The sequence below is a fragment of the Myotis myotis genome, unplaced genomic scaffold (assembly GCF_014108235.1).
Source record: "Myotis myotis isolate mMyoMyo1 unplaced genomic scaffold, mMyoMyo1.p scaffold_m19_p_3, whole genome shotgun sequence".
Taxonomy (NCBI): Eukaryota; Metazoa; Chordata; class Mammalia; order Chiroptera; family Vespertilionidae; genus Myotis; species Myotis myotis.
Genome location: NW_023416335.1, coordinates 205,804,701 through 205,824,420, shown reverse-complemented (window position 1 = coordinate 205,824,420; position 19,720 = coordinate 205,804,701). Strand labels below are relative to the sequence as shown.

The following is a 19,720-nucleotide window of genomic DNA, read 5'->3' as shown; positions in this document are numbered from 1 at the left end:
ATTCTGGCAATTTATCTCAAGATGGTCCACTATATAAGAGGAAAAAATCTAGTAGGTAGCGAGTTATTAAAAATCACTTTGGAATATTATGTAGCCATTAAAAGTGGCCTTGGAGTTAGGAGTCCTGGGTTTGAGTCTTGGCTCCCCCAGCTGTGACTGAATGGAGGTAGTTCCCTCTCGGAGCCTCTGCACCATCACCTGTAAAATGAAACATTTTGGTAAAAATGGCCAACAAGCAAACTATGGCCCTCTGGGGAAATGGTCACAGGAAGTAGGGAAAATACCAAGTGTGAACTTCGCTCTTTGCCTAACGTAGTTAAAAATCAAGTGTTTCTGTGACCCAGGACTAGAAAGGACCATTAAAAAATAAAAGAGAGCCGAAACCGGTTTGGCTCAGTGGATAGAGTGTCGGCCTGCGGACTGAAAGGTCCCAGGTTCGATTCCGGTCAAGGGCATGCACCTGGGTTGCGGGCACATCCCCAGTAGGAGATGTGCAGGAGGCAGCTGATCGATGTTTCTCTCTCATCGATGTTTCTAGCTCTCTATCTCTCTCCCTTCCTCTCTGTAAAAAAATCAATAAAAATATATTAAAAAAATAAAATAAAATAAAAGAGAGAAAACTGATATATTAAAAAGAGAGAGAGCCCTAACCGGTTTGGCTCAGTGGATAGAGCGTCAGCCTGCAGACTGAAAGGTCCCGGGTTCGATTCCGGTCAAGGGCATGTACCTTGGTTGCGGGCACATCCCCAGTAGGAGGTGCGCAGGAGGCAGCTGATCGATGTTTCTCATCGATGTTTCTAGCTCTCTATTCCTCTCCCTTCCTCTCTGTAAAAAATCAATAAAATATATTTTTAAAGAGAGAGAGAGAGAGAGAGAGAGAGAGAGAGAGAGAGAGAGAGAGAACTGATTTTTTGGAGGAGAGGGTCAGGAATTTAGGGAGATATTTTTCTTTATTTTGAAAACCTTTACATTACATTCAGTTTGTTTGTTTTTTTAATTTCAAAGTGACTGTTTAGCAGGGTCCCAGGATGGGGCAGGCATGCTGGCTGCTGCATCGAGTAGACTGCCTCCTTGGTACCCTTTCTCTAGTGCCCCTCATTTCATTTCTGACACCTCTTGACGGTGGTGGCTTACTCCACCTGCATCCTTAGAGGTGCGTGGTAACCTGTCCGCATCCCCAGCTCCCCCACTGGGCACACAGACTCAGCAGTCGCTGGGCCTGGGAGCCTCTTTACTGTACACAGGTGCCGCTGAGCGGCAGCCCTGTGGCCTCCGAATGCTTGAATGTGATGTTCCTGTCCGGGCTGGGTGGGAGGGCTTTAACTGCAACCCCACTGTTTATCGTGACCTCTGTGGTCCTCCCCACCAATCCAGCCCGTGTATTGATCTTGGCACTACTGCTCCCCCGCGTCATTCCAGCAGAATTGCTGAAACCAGATAGCTCTGTCCTTGGCCTGGCCCAGCAGGGCCCAGCCGTGTTTAATGAAGAGCTCTAGCCCAGAGAGAGGCACTGAGGCGAGTGGGCACTCCTCAAGCCCACCATCCGTGGGTGCCTTGGCACCACGGCCCTCTGTGTTGGTCCAGCTCTGAGGGAACGCAGTGGGTCTCCCTCTGTTACAGGAACTGTGGCTTGGCCCCAGGTCTCCGATAGGTATTGGAGGTGGACAGGGCTGGCCTGTAACTGCCCCTTCCCTCCTTCTGAGGCCTGAAGGTCGGGTCGAACGACCAGCCGAGGGCGGTGGGTTGGGTGGATTTTCCCCGTCACCTGCGCATTATGGCCCTCCAGCGCAGACCCACCAATGAAAGGGCCGGGCAGTCTACCCGATTTCCAGGGTAGGCCGAGTGCCCAGGCCTGCAGCCTGAAGGGAGCCCAGCTGCTGCTGTGATGCCAGGCCTCCAGATAGGTTCTTGGCTGTTGGTCCCACCAGGGGTGGTGTTGCTGGGGTGAAATGGAGTTTGATGAGGACCAGAGTCATTTAGCCATCAATGATGGGCTGCTTGGAGCAGCTCACAGGCCAGGGGAGTGAGAATATTGAGTTTTAATGTGCTCTGCTTTTTTCTTTTTTTTTCTTTTCTTTTTAAAAATCCTGGAGGATATTTTTCCCATTGCTTTTTAGAGCCAGTTGAAGGGAAGGCGGGGAGGGGAAAGAGATTGGTTGCCTCCTGCACAAGCCCCAACCAGGCTGGGGATCGAACCTGCAGCCAGGTACAGAGCCCTTGACTGGGAATTGAACCATGACCCTTCAGTGTGTGGGTCGATGCTCCAACCACTGAGCACACCAGCCAGGGCTGTGCTCTGCTTTTTGACAGGCCACACGGTCCACACCAGGAAGGCTCATCCTCAGCCTCCCTGCCCGCTTGCTCAGTAACTATTTGTTGAATGCTGTGGAATGCCTACCTCTGCGTTCCCCATGTCCCACTCAGCTTATCAACAGTTTCAGCCCAGCTTCAGTGCCAGCCTGACTTTTTGTTTCGTGAGACCCCAGGCACAAGTGTGCCTGGAAGAGCCCAGGCCTGGGGGCCAGGAAGTTCTGGGTTAGGATCCTGCGTCATGACGGCTGGGAGACTGGACAAACGACTTGCTGTCTCTGAGCCTGTTTCCTTATTTATAAACTGGGGGTAATAAAAGCTCTTTTTTGGTGCTTGATGGTTAAGTGAGGTTGGAAATAAACAGAACTTATGTTGGTACATCTACATACTTAATGACGGTCCCTTTCCCACCTTCTCTTGGAGGGGGGGATCTTGTAAAGGGTGTAGTGTATCCTCAGGTTTCACAGGGCTGGGTCAGTGAACTCTTAACCAGCAGCAGATTTAGGATTTAGGAGGGGACAAAGTTCAGGTGACTCCCTTTTTGCATTTTGATGGGAGATTGTCTTACCTTTTATGGGTTTACGATTTGCAAAAGATTGAGAACCAGCAGCTTGTGAGACCCTGTGCTTGGCAGTCATTGCAAGTTCCTGAGCAGGGCAGTGACACAATGGGGAGACTGGTTTGGGGAGCCGGGATCCTGAGACTTTGGAGAGGCCAACTGGCCAGTGGTCAGATAAACAACGGACAGGCAGATGACAGCTGGTATTTATGCTGGCGGAGAGAAGCCTTCGATTGCTTGAATGGACTGGCCAGTGTGGAAGCAAGGACAGCTGGAAGTAAGCTGCCACCTGCCTAGACCCCAGACCCACACGGAAGATTAGGGCTGGCCAGGTGGTTTATAGCTGTTCTGCTCATGCCTTGTTTGCTGCTGCCTAACCCTGGGCCCTGCCTTCTCTTGGGGGGTGGTCCTTGCAGGTGGATGGCGCCCCTGGTCCCCAGAGAGGGGCTTCCAGGGTTTGCTTGTGCTGAGAATGTAAACCAAGCCACCAGCTGGGGGAGCTGGGGAGGCTGCCAGGCTCTGCTCCCTGGACTTGCCTGTTGGGGGGAACCAGCAGATTTCCTGGAAAACAGCCCCTCCTGGAGTGAGTCCAAGGGAGCCCTTTAGCCTTGATCTGGAAACCATTTAATGAGCCCAGATAAGAAGGCCTGGGCAGCCCAGACTTTTCCTTTTGTTTTCTCCCTCTCAACCCTCCAGCTTCCTTGGCATCCAAGTCCCTTTTGGAATCTGGAAGCATGAAAGCCTGTGTGACTCTGTGTTTGGATCTGGGGTCCTCCTGGCTTCCAGTGCCTGGGCTGGGGACCTTGGTCTCACAGGGAAAAGCCTGCCTGTGTTTGAGCAGGCAGTGGGCTTCTGGGCGGTTCCTCCGGTGGCATGGCTGGCTCTGTTGACCGGGGTTTCTGAGTCCTGCTTTTGGTTCACTCAGAGCAGCTGTTCTCTGAGCTGACCCGAGCCTGAGCCTGAGCCTTTGAATAGGAAGCAGTTCTGTGGTTGCCACTGTGGAAAGGCCACGGACCAGGAGTCGGGAGCTCTTCCTGGGTGACTGCACAACGCCCTTACCTCCAGGAGCTTTTGTTTCCTCATCTGTAAAATGGGATAATAACATGTACCTTACCAATCTCACAGGGTTATTATGACAAGGATCTCTCCAGATAGCAAAATATAGGTGAAAGCGTTTTATGAACAATAAAACCACACAGGTGTAAGGGGTTATTATTTCATCATCTTTATTTTGCAAATGAGTTTCAAAACAGGCAAACGCACATGTGCTTACGTTCTTCTGGCCCTTAATTGTGAGGGTAGCCTCTGTACACTGGTGCTTCAGAGAAGGAAGCACTGGCTTCTTTTCTTCTCGCCGCATTTCTTTGGGCTTTATTGTCAAGATGGAATTAAAATGTATTGGCAACATATTGGTGTTTTTTAAAAAAAATAATATTTTATTGATTTTTTACAGAGAGGAAGGGAGAGGGATAGAAAGTTAGAAACATCGATGAGAGATAAACATCAATCAGTTGCCTCCTGCACACTCCCTACTGGGTATGTGCCCGCAACCAAGGTACATGCCCTTGACCGGAACTGAACCTGGGACCCTTGAGTCCGCAGGCTGATGCTCTACCCACTGAGCCAAACCGGTTAGGGCAACATATTGGTGTTTTATTTTCTTTTGGTTGACTCTGTGAAATAAGAAAAAATTTTTAAAACTGGAAATTTCCACTGTGTGTAATTGTAGTCAATTGCCCATTTTTTGGCTAATTAGGAACCTGTTTTTGTTGGAAGTTCTCTTAAATTGTGTGGTCATTTTTCTGCCTTTATAGGCATGGCAGCGTGACTATAACTGCACCTATCTTTGAGACTCTTAGTGCTCGTCATGTGGCATAATAGTTGTTTATAGATTAGTTGATCGTGTATCGATCCTAGAATATACCTTCCTATTAATTTCTTACAGCATCCCTGATATTACCTTGTTTTCTCAGCGATGTACATCTTTCTCCCAAAAGTAGAAGCAAGGAAATTTTGGCAATTTGTGCAGCCTGGTTATATAGAGTTTTACTGCACTGTAATACTATCTAGTTTGCAAAGATAAGAGGTGCATGTTAGCGATTCTTGTGTGGCTAATGTAGTTATATCTAACGTTTGTCCTTTTTTTCTCCCTCAGGTCCTGGCTGTAAGTCACCATGGCGCAGCAAGCTGCTGATAAGTATCTCTATGTGGATAAAAACTTCATCAATAACCCCTTGGCCCAGGCTGACTGGGCTGCCAAGAAGCTGGTATGGGTGCCTTCCGACAAGAGCGGCTTTGAGCCCGCCAGCCTCAAGGAAGAGGTGGGCGATGAGGCCATTGTGGAGCTGGTGGAGAACGGGAAGAAGGTGAAGGTGAACAAGGATGACATCCAGAAGATGAACCCGCCCAAGTTCTCCAAGGTGGAGGACATGGCGGAGCTCACGTGCCTCAACGAAGCCTCGGTGCTGCACAACCTCAAGGAGCGTTACTACTCAGGGCTCATCTATGTAAGTGGGCCCGGCTCTGAGGCAGGGGCTCTAGGTCTGCCCCCCCCGCCAAGATCCTGGGCGCTGGCTCTCTGGGAGAGAAGGGGGTTTGAAGGAATGCAGGGGTAGCATCCTTGAACTTCAGTATCTGAACATCCTAATGGAATGTTCTCATAGCGTGACTTTTATCTCTCCTCTACATAGCCAAAACCACAACAGGAAGCCTGGCTTAGGTCGGTGTAGGGAGGATGTGACATGTGTGAGGTACGCTCACGCACTGGCCTTGGTGGAGATAGGAAGGGCCAGTGTGATCAGTTCCTTCTCAAGGAGGGGAATGTGTGCCCTGGTTTCCCACTTGTTCCTCCTGCACCACCTGGTCCCTTCCTGCCTCCCCCCTCACATCTGTCAGTGTGGCTTGCTTCCCTAAGGAGTGTGCTTTGAGCAGAGAGGCAAGCTACCAAGAGGCAGGCTTGGATTCCTAGTTCATCCAGCACTTTAGGCTGGTCCCATGCTAGGCTTACAGTGCAGAGAACAGCATGTACAAAGGCCCACAGCATGCAAAAGACAGGGCGGTCTTTTCTCTTTCCTCCAGCTAGTAGGATTACATTTGCAGGACAGCAGCTCATCACCCCTGTAGAAAACGTCAAGAGATGAGCATTTACTCATTCCCTTGGTAACACGCTCCAAGCTCCTTTGGCCCTAGGGTCACAGAGTTCTTTCTCAGATCCATCCCAATTTTTTCTGTTCAGTTTAGAGATATTTCCTTCTGGTTTTGTCTCCAGTAGGGAAGAAATATCTGGTTCTTATTATTCCTAAAATAGCTCTTTATTTAATTATGCTGTTGTATTCACCTTGGCCTTTTTGGCCTTGGAGCTGAATAAAACAGTTCTCAACATTTTTTTTAGTTGGAGGAAGAAAACATTTAGATCATTACAACCTTCTCATTTTATAGCTGGCAAAACTGAGTCTCGGCCTGAGGGGTTTGCCCATGATCATGTGTATCATAGAGGAGACACTGGGCTCATCCTGTTACAGGGAGGGTGAGAGACTCCAAAGAGCCAGCCATTTTCTGTACAATTTCATGGTGACTTCAACGCACGTTTCCCCAGGGCACTACCCTTACCCCACACGACTGGCACTTCTGAGTGCCCTGCAGTGTGCACGGGCCATTTTGGATTGCCCAGAAGTCCTGACTGGGCTAGACTGTGTGCCAGGACTGCATTGCCTTGCTGATCGCAAAGCTGGTCTGTGGTCATGAGGTCCTCATTCTTGCTGTTGATGACCACCCTGTGGGGATGAGCTTGATTAGTCAAGGACCTGTCAGTGAGGAGACACAGAACTGCCTACCTGGAAAAGTCCTTCTATACAGGCCAGCTTAGCCCATCCTTCTTATATGACAGGTGGGAAGAGGTAAGGCCCAGAAAGGGCAAGGGGCTAGCTCAGAGTCACACAGCGAGGCATTGGCAGGGCTGAGACTGGAACTTCACCTTCCTGACTCTCCACCCAGATATTTCTCTGTTTCTTGGTGAGAATATAGTCTGGACCAAATTGAAAAGCCCCTGCCCCTTGTGATGTTAACTGCTGAAATTCAAAATTAGTGACCTGCAAAACCGAAGGGACCTTAAAGTCTCCCTCCGCTTGGACTTTTACTGGTGTCACTGTTCATCTTGGGTCCCGTTAGCGATTTGCCGAGTGTGAAACAAGCCGGAGGCCTGCATGCAGTTGCCTATACCAGCCGGCTGCGATGGCCTTTCCCTGCTTCAACTAGGGGTATTACTTGTTAAAGTGCAGTCAATGTTAGTTATTAAAGTGCAGTCAATGTTAGTTGCCTCATCTTTCCTCTAAAGTGTGGGTTTACTCAGTAGGCGGGCATGGTGGGTAGGACCTGAGCTTTTTCTCTAGAACTCTCTGGCTGGAGGCACAAACTCTCATTTTTGTTCCTTTGCTGTCACCTCCCATGTGCAGTTCCTCTTGCCTCAGACCAGCCTCCTCCTCCTAAGTGTTGTCACCAGGAAGGAAGTTGGTTGTCGCTGTAGTTGCCCTAATGAAGACCCCAGCAGGTGCAGAACTGTGGCGAGATCAAAGCCACTTGGTGGGGCTGCCTGGGTGGGGGTGGCCACCCCTTCCCCCCGATTCACAGTCCACCTCTCGGCACACAACATTCCAAATTGCGACACCGGGAGCCTTTGTGCAGCATGTTTGCCTGGCCTAGTGGGCGGTGTGGCTAATTCTGTACCACAGCTGCTCTGTCTGTTTCTTCGGGGGGTGAGGCTCTGGGATAGGGGGCGGTCAGGCACAAAGAGCCTCTGTGGCCCGTGAATGGAGCAGCTTCCTGGCGTGGCCCGTGTGGGAGCAAAGCCACTTTGCTCAGTGTCTGCGCCTCCATGAGCATCCAGAGAGAGTGGCTTGCAGCCGAGCCTCCTTCCTCCCACCTGAGCTGCTGCATTCATTCCCCAGGGCTCAGTTTGATCAAATCCACTGATTTCGTGGGCTTAGCCCAGAGAACTTTGAGGCCCCATAGAACTCTCCACAGGACCATCTGCCCACCCAGCTGTCAGAAAGACTTGTCCTAGTAACCCCTAGCCCCTCTGCTGTCACCATCAGCTGTTCCCAAACATCTGGCTCCGTGGCACGCCCTAAATGTGTGGCCATGTGTCCTTCACTTTCATCGGGCTGGATTTCCTAGAGTGTGGGTTTTCTCAAACCCAGGAACAAAGCTCAATTGTTTCTGAGCTTCTGGGATGACCTTGCTGCTTTCTGGCCTCTATCTCATCCCCACCCACTAGTCACAGGGAGGGGAAACAGGAGTCCCGGCTGCACTCCTGTCTTCCCATAATACCCAACCCTCAGGTTGCCAACACCACATTCAGACCTCTTTGCTTCAGAGCTTTCCTGGTCCCTAGTGACAGGAGTAGTTGGAGAGAAAACAAATGACTGATTATCCTAGGAAAAAAGGAAATTGAGGGCTCTGTGTGCCCTCCAGACAGGAGAGGCAGGCAGACCCACTTGTTCATGTCCAAACTCAGCTGCTCTTCTGCATGCAGAACAGTGTATGGTTAGTGGGTCCCTCTGGAGTTCTGCTTTCAGTCTAACTTCTGCTTGGAGCATCTGAGTGCTATAGCCTTTCGCCAACGCTTGGTAGAGCCATTGTCCTCATGACTGGTTCCTGGGTGGACCCTGTCTGTGGGTTCAACCACAAGATCCAGCTTCAGTTTTGGTGGGATTAGAGAGGTAGGGCTGCAAGGGTTTGGGTTAACCCATAGCAAGGGGTCGGGTTGACCCATAGTGCAACCCTCAGACGTTGGCTGCTGTTGGATCAAGGAGCAAAACTGTGGACAGTGAGGGTGGAGGCCGCTTGTAATGAGAACAACATAGAGACGTGAGGAGCTCAGAAAACTGGCTTCTGTGACCAAGGAGGTCCCCACTGGGGGTGTGAGACTGGGTCCGCTCCCAGCTCTGTCATTAACTACCTAGGACTGCAGGTGTGTGTGAATCATGGCATCTAGGCCTTGCTTCACCCACCTTCTTCCATCCCCATTTTACAGATTGAGACATGGAGGGAGAGAGAAGTTAAGAAACTTGCCCTTGTTGGGACTTGAACTCAGGACACATGACTCCAGGGCCTAATTTTAACCTGGTCAAGTCAGACTTAGAGCACTGAGTGTATTTTTGGGTGCCTCACATTAAGGCTATTGACTAATTGGATTCCCTTTAACAGAAGACCAGGGTCTTGGAGAAGGCTCACAGGCGACATGAAAGTGGTCTAGGTTTTTGAGAGGTTTCCATGTGAATGTCTCCAGAAGTTTCCAGGGAGGGAAGTATCTGTCCATGATCTACTAGCCCACAAAAGATCTAGTTGGTTGAGGAACATAGTGAGTTCTTCCCAGTGCTAGGAAAGTTTAGGCTTAACTATCTCTGAGAGGCCTTCAGGGTAGAATAATTTGTGTTTCTACACAGTTTGCTTGCTACAGCTGAATGCTTTTCTCTTTGTGCATCTCACGACAAACACATCTCTTTTTGTCCTTGGAACTGAGTTTTGTAACTGGATTTCTGCTGTCTGTGAAATTTGCCACAGTTCTTTTCTGATGCACACACTCATGGATGTGCAAAGCCTGCAGCAGTCATGCCATTGAGGGAGGACCCTCACCGAAAGAGCAGATGGTGCTGGTGTGCCCACATGTGCAGCAGGTCTGCTGAGCCCAGAGAGCAAGGGGCCCAGGGAGCGCTGTCACTCAGGCCACTGTGGCGGCCTCGGAGGCAGCAGGTCTTTGCCACAAGTTTGCGCACCACTGAGAAGACTTCCTAACCCGTTCCTATTTGCTGCTCTTTTCTTTAGACCTATTCAGGCCTGTTCTGTGTGGTCATCAATCCTTATAAGAACCTGCCCATCTACTCTGAAGAGATTGTGGAGATGTATAAAGGCAAGAAGAGGCACGAGATGCCCCCTCACATCTACGCCATCACAGACTCCGCCTACAGGAGTATGATGCAAGGTGAGTGCCGTGGCCTCCCAGGGGCTGTCTTCCCCTGCAGCCTTGTTGACACCTTTGCAAGTGCTCACTCACTAGTGACGGTGATCTAGTGGCTGGATCAATGGTGACGGGGCTGTGTGTTGTGGAGGTCTGTAAGCCATTGTGTGAGAGTCAAGACCATTGGCTATCAAAGGACATGTTTACTTGTTGATAGAAAGTCCTAGAAGCTTTTCCCGGCTTCTCATTCTTGTCAAAAGCTCCTGCATCAGTCCTCTCACTTCTGGACCCCTTCTTCTGCCAGTTACTGCCTTTCCTTGTTTTTCACCTCTTTCTCATTTCCTCAGTGTGGAAACATGCTTCAGTTTTTCCCATTAAAAAACCCAAACAGACACGAGGGCTCTTCTGAATTCTGAACCCCACTCTAGCTTTTCTCTACTCTCTCTGTCCCATCACAGTGGAGTTGTTTTTTTATTTCTCCCCAATTCTCTCCTGATACATATTTAGATAGAGAGGAGGAAGGGAGAGGAGGGAGAGAGAGAAACATCTATGTGAGAGTGGAACATCAATTGGCTGCCTCCTATACGCTCCCCACCAGGGATTGAACTCACAGCCTATGTATGTGCCCTGACTAGGAATTGACACCTCAACCTTTTGGTGTATGGGATGATGCTAAAACCAACTGAGCTACTCGGCCAGGTCCACAGCGGCGTTGTTTAGAGGAAGTATCTGTGATGTCTGGCCCCACCACTTCTCAAGACTGTCCCACAAAGGTCACCCTCACTTCATGTTGGGAAATCCATTGTACTCATGAGTTCTTATTTTACTTACCCTCTCCCCAGCATTGGACAATCTTGACCACTCCCTTTCGAAAGCCTTCCTTCCTGTGACCCTCTCTCTGGTTCCCCTTATCTTTGCCTTACCCATCTGTGTGGTTCTTTCCTGTTACTCCCGCTTCCTCACACATTGATGCTCCTCAAGGTCTTGTCTGCTCACTCCCTTCACGTATTCCTCTGGGTGATGGCCGCATTCACTCAAATAGATTCTCCATCACTCTCTGGCTGAGGACTGGCCCTATCATCTGATCCCCATGTGCTCCCAGCTGCCATTTCTCCATTCAGCCATTCATCCAAGCCTGGAACCTGGCTCTTTCTCACCTCTTTTCCAAGTCATTTGCACTCTCTGTAGATTTTATCTCTTGTCATGTTTCGACCTCTTATCCACATGGTCCTGGCCTTAGTTCAGACCCTCACAATTTTTTGTCTGCATGATTTCAATGGCTTCTTAACCTTCACTCTCAATAGAGCCCTGTTTCTTGTGTTTCTACCAGAGGGTCATCTTCCTAAAATGCAAACCTGGTCAAATCTCAACTAGAAATCTTGAAAAATCTGGAAAAGAGTCCTCATTGCCCCCAGGATTCTACTCAAACCCTCCAGCAGCACACAGTGCCCTCTGTGATTGGCCTCCTGCCCACCTCCAGCTTCCCAGCTACCTGGAACTCCTTTTATCAAGCCGCCTTACCCGTTCCCTGTGCCCGCAATGCCTGGCAAGTCCCTGTTCTTTTGTTAAAGACACAACTGAAGCATTACTGCCCTTCAGGGAGGCTATCTGGGCCAGACTTGCATAAGAGCCCTGGTCATACTTTATTTGAATTAGATGTTTACATATTTGTTTTTCTCTCCTAGACATGGGTAGGACTCACTTTGCCTTTTGATTCTCAGAGCTTAGCCGGGCACCTGGCATATGGTGCATTTACTGTAATTTGGAGTCAAGCCCAGCCTTCAGGAAGGCTATATCCTCATATCTTATATATATTTTTCTCATATCTTATACTGATAGTGATTTTTCATGTCCTATTACATGTGCATCCTTTATTTCTTTAAACTTTGTGATCAATCTAGGCAGTGATAGTAATGAATTTTGTAATGATAACAACTTTGTCTCTGGTTTAGTGGTTTAAAATGGCAGCATGTGGGTCTTGTCTGTATTATACCATAGTGCTGTGGAGAGGGTGTCTCATTGCCAGGCTTGATGAATTATGGATGATGAACAAGTTTGGCCTAGCCTTTGGCTTATGTTCACGTCTATCAAAATTCTTCAAGGAAGCAACCCTTTAGCTTTAAGGTAGTATGTCTGTTTCCAAGTACTAACTACGGCAGTCTGGTGGGAGAAAGCCTGTGAGATTCCTGAAGAGCTGAGTCCTGTCCTGTCTCTGGAGGTTATGAGTCAGTTTTCTCCTGGCTCTTTTAATTGGCCAAGTGCAAGAATTGCATCCTGGGGTCTTCTTGAGCTATGTGCTACCGAATCAGGATGCTCCCACACTTGGATGCTGGACTTGAACCGTGTCCTAGCGAGCGGGCTTTCTTCCTTTTTAGACCGGCTGTTATGACAAGAATAATGTAACGATGCAGAGCAAGGCACCAGGAGTTGGCATTCTTAGGACTGGACTTCCCGACAACCTGTGGAATTGCTTCCCAAAAAGATTTGTTCGTGGTTTATTTGTTCAACAGCAACAACAAAATGGAGGGGCAAAGTCAGCTCCACAGGTTGGAGATAATTCTGAAAAACAAAGAGACTGTGCAGGGGGCCGGAGGTTTCCTTTGTGCCGACAGGAAGTCTTGGCCATAATGGGAATGGCCTTGACAGGAACCGAGGAACTGCCCCAAATTATGAGGGCCAGTGGGTGATAGAAAGTACTCCTCATCTTGTGGAGACCCGGGAGAGGAAATGCATCTGCGGGCACGGGGAACTGAGGCCCCGGTGTTTCTTTTTAGTGGTGTGTGCCCGTGATGGGTCCACATGCTCTCTAACCCTCAACCTGAGAGGTTTTCACTCACCTTCAGGTTAATCTTGGACTTGCTGTAGTTCTTAAGCTCCCATGTTGACTGACTGAGGACATTTCCAAGTTCCTCTTATTGTTCACAGTTGACCTGCAAAGAAATTAGCAATAGGTCTCTTGTCTTGGGGCAAGGAGGAAGTTAACTAACAGCAGTTGCCCCTGTTATGACAAGAAGGTTCATTAGTAAAGAAACTTCCTGAGAATAGGGTTCTCACCTTAAGTTGGGTGTTAGCAGGGAGTGGCGGGGTCAGCAGGCTGTTAGAATGAGCTCCTCTCTTTGGGAGAGCATGTCTTAGCACATGCCGCCCCCCTGGCTTTGGGGGGGACAGGTTTGTTCTCTGCCACTCACATCTTAAAAGGCATGGCTAGACAGTTCCTTTTCTGTTCTTTCTTTACACAAGAAGTAAAAAAAGAGTTCCTCTCGGCTGATTGTGGCTTATGACATACTAGCATTCATTCTGGCAAATAGGGTAGTTGGTGGCTTTGCTTGGGGACTTTTATGAGATTAGCTGTTTGACCCTTTGAAGGGACCTCCCTCTGTCTTTCATCTCTTACATACTCTGGTTTGCCTGTAGGCCCTGATTTGTGCTTGTTGTCCTGGAGTTAGTATTAATATATCACTCCCTTTCACTCTCAGAAACATGTCAGTTTAGATGATAAATTATATGGCTACTCTACCTAAGTCAGGATTTCTCAGACTTGGCACACTTGTCATTTGGGATCAGATACTTCTCTTTTGGGGGGTGGGATACTTGTCCTGTACATTGTAGGCTGTTTAGCACCATCTTGGCCTCTATTTACTATAAGCCACACTCCCTTTCCAGTTGTGACAACCAAAATGTCCCAGATGTTGCTACCAAATGTTCTTCTGGAGAACCATTGGACTAATAAGCTTTGCAGGTTGGTTTTACTCCGAGTGTTAGCTCCCATCAATGGGTAGTGGTTTGCCCAGCCCTGTGTTGGCAAGGAGCTAAGATTCAATGCCAAGGAATGCTGGGATAGATGAGTGCTATCTCCCATGGGCATGGGATGGGGCATGGCAGCATATGGTGTCCTGCATTAGGCCATGGAGATAAGAGATAGAAAGTACTAGAATATCAAGAGGTTTAGTACCTTTTTTTTTTTTTTTAAATATATTTTATTGATTTTCCACAGAGAGGAAGGGAGAGAGATAGAGAGCCAGAAACATCAATGAGAGAGAAACATCGATCAGCTGCCTCCTGCACATCCCCCACTGGGGATGTGCCCGCAACCCAGGTACATGCCCCTGACCGGAATCGAACCCGGGACCCCCCAGTCCGCAGGCCGACGCTCCATCCACTGAGCCAAACCGGTCTCGGCAAGAGGTTTAGTACCTTATCCTGGCCCTGGAGGCCCTGGCAGTCTAAGTGGAGAGACAAGCTATGTTTGAACACAGAGATCTGTGGCTGGAGCTGTATAACAAGGCAAGTTGCTACCTACACCTGGTGCCAACACAACTGCGGCAGGTGTCTTGAGAGCGCAGAGGAATGTGTGGGCGCTGAGGCCTGGGGTGGCCGGAAAGGCACCGTGGTGGTCGGATCCTGTGGGCAGGCTGGCAGGTGTGTCAGTGAGTGGTTATAGTGCAGCCCAGACGTGCCCAGCACAGTTTTGTTTGTTCTTTTAATCCTCAGCCTTGGGTTTAATTAAAGTTGTGGTAACATAGTTGGTTCGTTTGTTGTCGTGGCCGTTGATGGGTCTTCCTGTCTGGGGGATTGAACCGATCCTTAGGATTCTGTCAAGTGAACTGTCTGAGCCCGGGAGGGGAAGGAGGGTGAGAGAGCATACACTCTGCTCGGCTGCCCTTGCTGGGCAGACATCAGCCGTAGGGGGGAATAGGAACTTGTCAGGGGCAGGTACTGGGGGTTGCCAGGGAATTTGACAGAAGCAGAAGTGGTCTGCAAAGGTGTGACTGGGTGGGGAACTGGTGCTGCTGGCTTTCTTTGGGGCCAGACCTCGGGGTCTCCCTCTGAGGATGAGTCTGTATATTCTTACAGAACCTGCTAGTTAAAGAATTGGACTTGAGCCCAATTATCTCCCTAGTAAGAGTAGGGTAAAACACCCTCTTCTATGCTAATTAGTTAGAAAGCCACTCACCTCCAGTGGCTTTTTGGTATTTTAATGAGCACCCGGCATTTCTGGGGGGTGTGGCAGCAGGGTTTGCTTCCATTCCAGGCCTAAACGAATTCGAGAGCTATTTCTTTAACCCTTTGCTCTGCTTCTCAGCGGAAGCTGCACCAGAAGTGGTTGGTCACCAAGCAGTTGCTCAAAGTGCCCCGTGAGTGTCCACATTCCTCTCAGTGGTTGCCTAACATTTTGGGGTAAACAATGAAGGTAGAATTTTAGCGCTGTCTTTACATCTGAATAGACCCTTCTAATTCACAGGAGAAGGGACAGGCCTATATATGTTAGCTGACATGTTCAAAGGCCCAAAGGCTGTCAGCTCCAGAACCCAGGGTCTCCTGATTCCATCCTGTGCCCACCCCCCCAGGAACGCCGTTGTCCCTCATTTCTCCGGCTGGTGTTTGGAGGAATTCTCCTGGGCCCGCTGGTTTGGAGGAGGAGCGCCCCCCTGCCCCTCTCTCCGCATTCCTTCCGCCCTGGTGGGGGTTGCTTCCGAGGAGCTGTCTGCTTTCCAGGGTCTCTGAGGAGAGGCTGGGAAATGCTTCGAAGGCATAGGAAAGCATGACTTTGAACAGACTCATCAGGCCAGTCGGCTGAGGAAGCCACAGATGTGATGACTCCACTTAAGGAGGAATGTGCCAGCCAGGTGGCTCAGCCCTGCCAGCCAGCGGCACACAGAGGCCCACTGTCTGCAGGGAGGTCTGGGCCACATGTGCAGCATTGGTTCGCCCTGAGGGTGTGCTCTGTGCCTGCACATGGTTCCTTGTGTTATCAGAGCACCTACTGTGTGCTAGTCGTGGCCCTGCCTGAAGGAGACCAAGGCCCAGTCCAGAGAGGCAGGTAAATAAACTACAGGAGGAGAGTGAGAGTCTAGCACGGAGGGAGCGCCCCACTTAGCCTTGAGGGTGCTGGGGTAGCAAGGGGCTTTGATAATGACATAACCTCCTGTGGTAGGTCACCAAAAGGGAGCGGCTGGGCCCTAGGGTTAGGGAGCAGCTTGCCTGTGAACAGGAAGTATGGTGTGGAGGAGAGAGTGTGGGGTTGGGCTGGATTTGGGTCACTTCCCGATTGTGTCACTTCCTCGGACTGGGCCTCCTTTTCTCGTCTACCTCTTGGGTTAATAAAATGGCACAGTTATTGCAAGAACTAAGGAAGGCTTCTGGCCTGAGGTAAGTGCCCCTTAAATGGTAGCAAGAGGAGTCTGGCAATGCAGTTTCTGGACTGAACTGTCCCTGCCTGCAAGTCATGCGTCCCTTCAGTCCACGCTCCTCTGCTTAATGAAGGTGACAGCCAGATGCTTCCTCCAGGCGGTGGCTTACTCGCCTCAAAGAGTTCAGGCCCTGGGTACCAGCACGCACAGGAAGTGGCTTGTCAAAGCTGCCTTCCCTGCAGTGAACGCATAACACCACTTGTCTGATCTAGTCTACGGACCCAGAGCTTGCCTTTGTGTGGCTAAGGCCTCCGTGGGGCTTTAGGAGAGCGTGGTGGGGCTTTTGGGGAATGTCATGTGTGCTCTAGGCTGGTTCTTCAGCATCAGTGATGTGCTGGTGGGGACCCAGACGTCTGACACGCAGCCCTGGGCCCACTCCCATGCACCGAGCCTGCATCAGGAGGCACTTTCAGGGCCGACCCTGGGAGGCTGCTTGTCATGCCCCCAGAAGGGAAAGCCCAGCCCCTGGAATGAGGCTGCTGAATTATAATGTGGTCATGCCTGTCAGTCTTATTTCTGTAAAATGTTCTTTCTAGAAGAGGGGTCTGTGGTTAATGGATCCTTTTCAGGGCTTCAGTTTTGGGTTTGTCTTTTTTTTTTTATTTTTTATTTTATTTTTTTATTATTAGTTAAGGTATTACAAATGTGTCCTCATCCCCCCCATTAACCCCCAACCTCCCCCCATTGGGTTTGTCTTTTTGTTTTGTTTTTAAATCCAACCCAACAGGTCCACTGTGCTTTGCTCTGGGCGACTGAAGTGGGAGAGAAGAAAGAAGGGCCCTCTTGGAACCTGAAACTTTGGGGGTGGTTGAAAACTTGGCCTAATGCCTCTGTTACTGCTCCCCCAAAACAAACAACAAAAGCTCACCTGCGAGTCTCTAATGGCTAAGCCCCCTTAGGCTTTCAGCCTCCTGGGCGCTGCATGGTGAATGCTGCTCACCAGCCCGTTTTTCCTGTTCTCTCAATTGCTGGCTCCTAGACTGCAGTAGGGCTGTGTTGCACAATGTCAGGGCTGAAAGTGATGCGTTTGGAGAAAAGGGTTGCTTTCCTTGCCCTGCCTGATTTCTGGAATTAAGCTATCAGATGAGAAAAAGAATTCCCTAAAACTACAGAGAGAAAAGAGCTGAAAGTTGCAGGGATAAGAGTAAGGATTCTAGAAGTGGCTTCTGTAAAGTTCCTGTAGTCTTGACCACGGTGTTGGCCCAGTGTCCACCTTTGTCATAAACTCTGGGGACCCGAGGTTCTTTGGCAAACAAACAGTATTGATTGGGGCTCAGGATGCCATTCCAACTGGGCTTGGTGACTCTTGATGGAGATAATGTTTCTCCCACACGAACTGGTCCACAAGAACAATGGGACAGAGGTCTAAGCTGAAAGCCAAGGAAGAAAGCCATGCTCTGGGAGCAAATTCTGGCCTTTCATTTCACTTGATTGCCCTTCTCCAGGGCAGCCAGAGCCCCTGATTTCTTCAGGAAGCATCTTCATGTTCCTGATTTTCTCCAGCAAGTTTGACACAACTCATCAACAGGGTGTTTCGCAAAGCCCATTGTTCTCTTTGCAGGCCTCTTTCTGCTCCAACATTGAGCCAAGTTTGTCCTGAGCCTTGCCTGGCAGTGTTTGTAAGTTCCTTGTTCATGGCCTTTTGTCCTTCTCCCCTGTCCTCCTCTTTCTCCCGCACTTCGAGCCGAGCCCTCTGCAGACCTGTGGTCGGTGGCTTAGTCCTCCCTGCCCAGGACTCAGCCAGGTTTCTGCCTGTGTTTCTTTTTCCCGAGGGCAGTGTTGTTACAGAGCAGAACTGACCTCAGGTGTCACTGTCCTCCCAGTGTCCTGGCGGCTTTTGCTGTGGGCCGTCAGCACTCATATGTGGCGTTTGAATTTCCCTCCACCCTGACAAATCTATCAGCTGCCTCAGCTGTAACCCACAGAACGTTCTCGCTTTTGGCCCCGCCCATGGGAAAGGTGGATAAGCAACCAGCAGTGGTTTCTGGCAGGTTTGCCCGTGTACTGGGAGCTCACCTGTACAGAAGGCTTGCTTGGGGCTTTGCTCGCCCTAGGACATAATGAAAGCTAAGAGCAGTCTCTTGAGCTGCTTTTTAATTATCAAGGGTGCCTGGTTTCTCTGCCTCTTGTAACTGGGGACTAGGGCCTCCTCAGTAGGGTTCACACCACAGCCCTACCTTGGGGGAGTGTGTAGGCAGAGGCACTGGGCCAAGTTCAGCTGGCTTCCGGCTTGGGTTGCTGCTGACCGAGCATCTGTCTGGTCGTGGCCTACCTTTGTGCCCTGGAGAGAACATAACCGGTGACCATGTTGTGTGCTTGGGAGCCACCGACAGCGGCTGCCTTCTCACTGGCTGACTGCGAGGCAGGCGGGCTGCCAGAGGCTCCATGGCACAGGCCTCCGGGGCCCGGCATCCACCTGCAGCCTCGGCTAACGTGCTTTATTTTGCACCTGCTTTTTCACACTTCTCTGCTTCCCAAGTGCTTGTAACCCAAGCTCATGAATTGGGGCTGGCTTCGGAGACAGCTTGCAAGGCCCCACGTGACACTTTGCGAGTGGGCAGCACGGAGGCAGGGCTGCTGGTGGCTCAGTGCTGCCCTGAAGGAGCGCTCTGGGGAAGCACTGGGCATCCAAAGGCTTGGGTTTTTGGCCCAGCTTGCGTGACTTTGATCAAGTCATTGGGTTTCTCGGGACACGGTGTCCTGACCTCTAGATGCAGATGGTGGAACCAGATGTCCTCTAGGCCTTTCCCAGCCCCTAGGTTCTGAGCTCGAACCCACAGTTCTCTTCATGCTTTAAATGCACTTTGGCCCATTAAGACCCTGATGGGTTCACGAGAGGCTCTCTGGGGAAAGGACTCTAGAGTCCAGGAGTTTGCGTGGGGCAGCCTGACACTTCCTGTCCCAGGTGACTTGGAGTAGGGGTTCCCTCAGTGAGTGACCCAGGGGTCTGCTCTCAGTTTTCATGAAAGACAGACCCCTTGGTGGTGGAAAGTTTCAGGTCCGTTTGTCATGAGTCATCCCATTAGTCTCACCCCAGGCAGCACATCACCCAACCCGAAACTGCCCTTTGTGCCATTTTTTCTTGTTCTCGAGAAACCAGGTTGACTTGAAGATGGGTCTTGGGGGCAGGACACTTTTCTAGGTGTAGCCCTGAGAGAGCAGCTCTGGCCGAACCTCAGGTGGCATTATCTTGTGAGCCTCCAATGAGTCAGCCCCGAGCCCCTGTTGGTGAACCAGGCCTGTTGGTGAACCAGGCCCATTCTCTTCCTTCTGTACTTCCTGTCGGGGCTGATGTCACCGCTGTGTGAGCCTCATGGCCTTTTATGGACAAGAATCGCAGCTCCTCTCACAGAGGAAGTGAGCGATAGGCCCCGAGCATAAGTCTGGTCCTGGGGTGAAATATCTGTGGTCATCTCTGCCCACCTTCTCAGCTGCCTGGAAACACTTGTCCATTTGGAGATGTGCTTCAGCTCCAGAGCGCCTTGGGCACTGGGGGTTTAAAATAAAATCAGGAGAGGGAATGGCCTCACCACGAATGTGTAGCTTAAAACCTTTCTTGCTCCAAGGACAGTGCCCCATGGACCTGGGCAGCAGAGGGCTTGGCTGTTAAGGACAGTTTCTGAGCACCTGTGCTGTGCTGCCCCAGGGGCCGGGCATCACGAGGGGGAGTGCAGAGCGAGGCTTGGAACCAGGGCTCTGGAGCAC

General features: G+C 50.3%; 1 protein-coding gene across 1 annotated transcript in view; it reads left to right on the top strand.

Annotated features, from left to right (window-relative positions):
* MYH9 (myosin heavy chain 9) overlaps positions 1–19,720 on the top strand; it is a 92,884-nt gene that overhangs the window by 27,312 nt on the left and 45,852 nt on the right. The window contains exons 2-3 of the mRNA XM_036299190.1: positions 5,025–5,376; positions 9,692–9,848. Of these exons, the coding sequence (XP_036155083.1) occupies positions 5,044–5,376; positions 9,692–9,848 (490 nt within the window). The 5' untranslated portion in view covers positions 5,025–5,043. The remainder of the gene's footprint in view (positions 1–5,024; positions 5,377–9,691; positions 9,849–19,720) is intronic.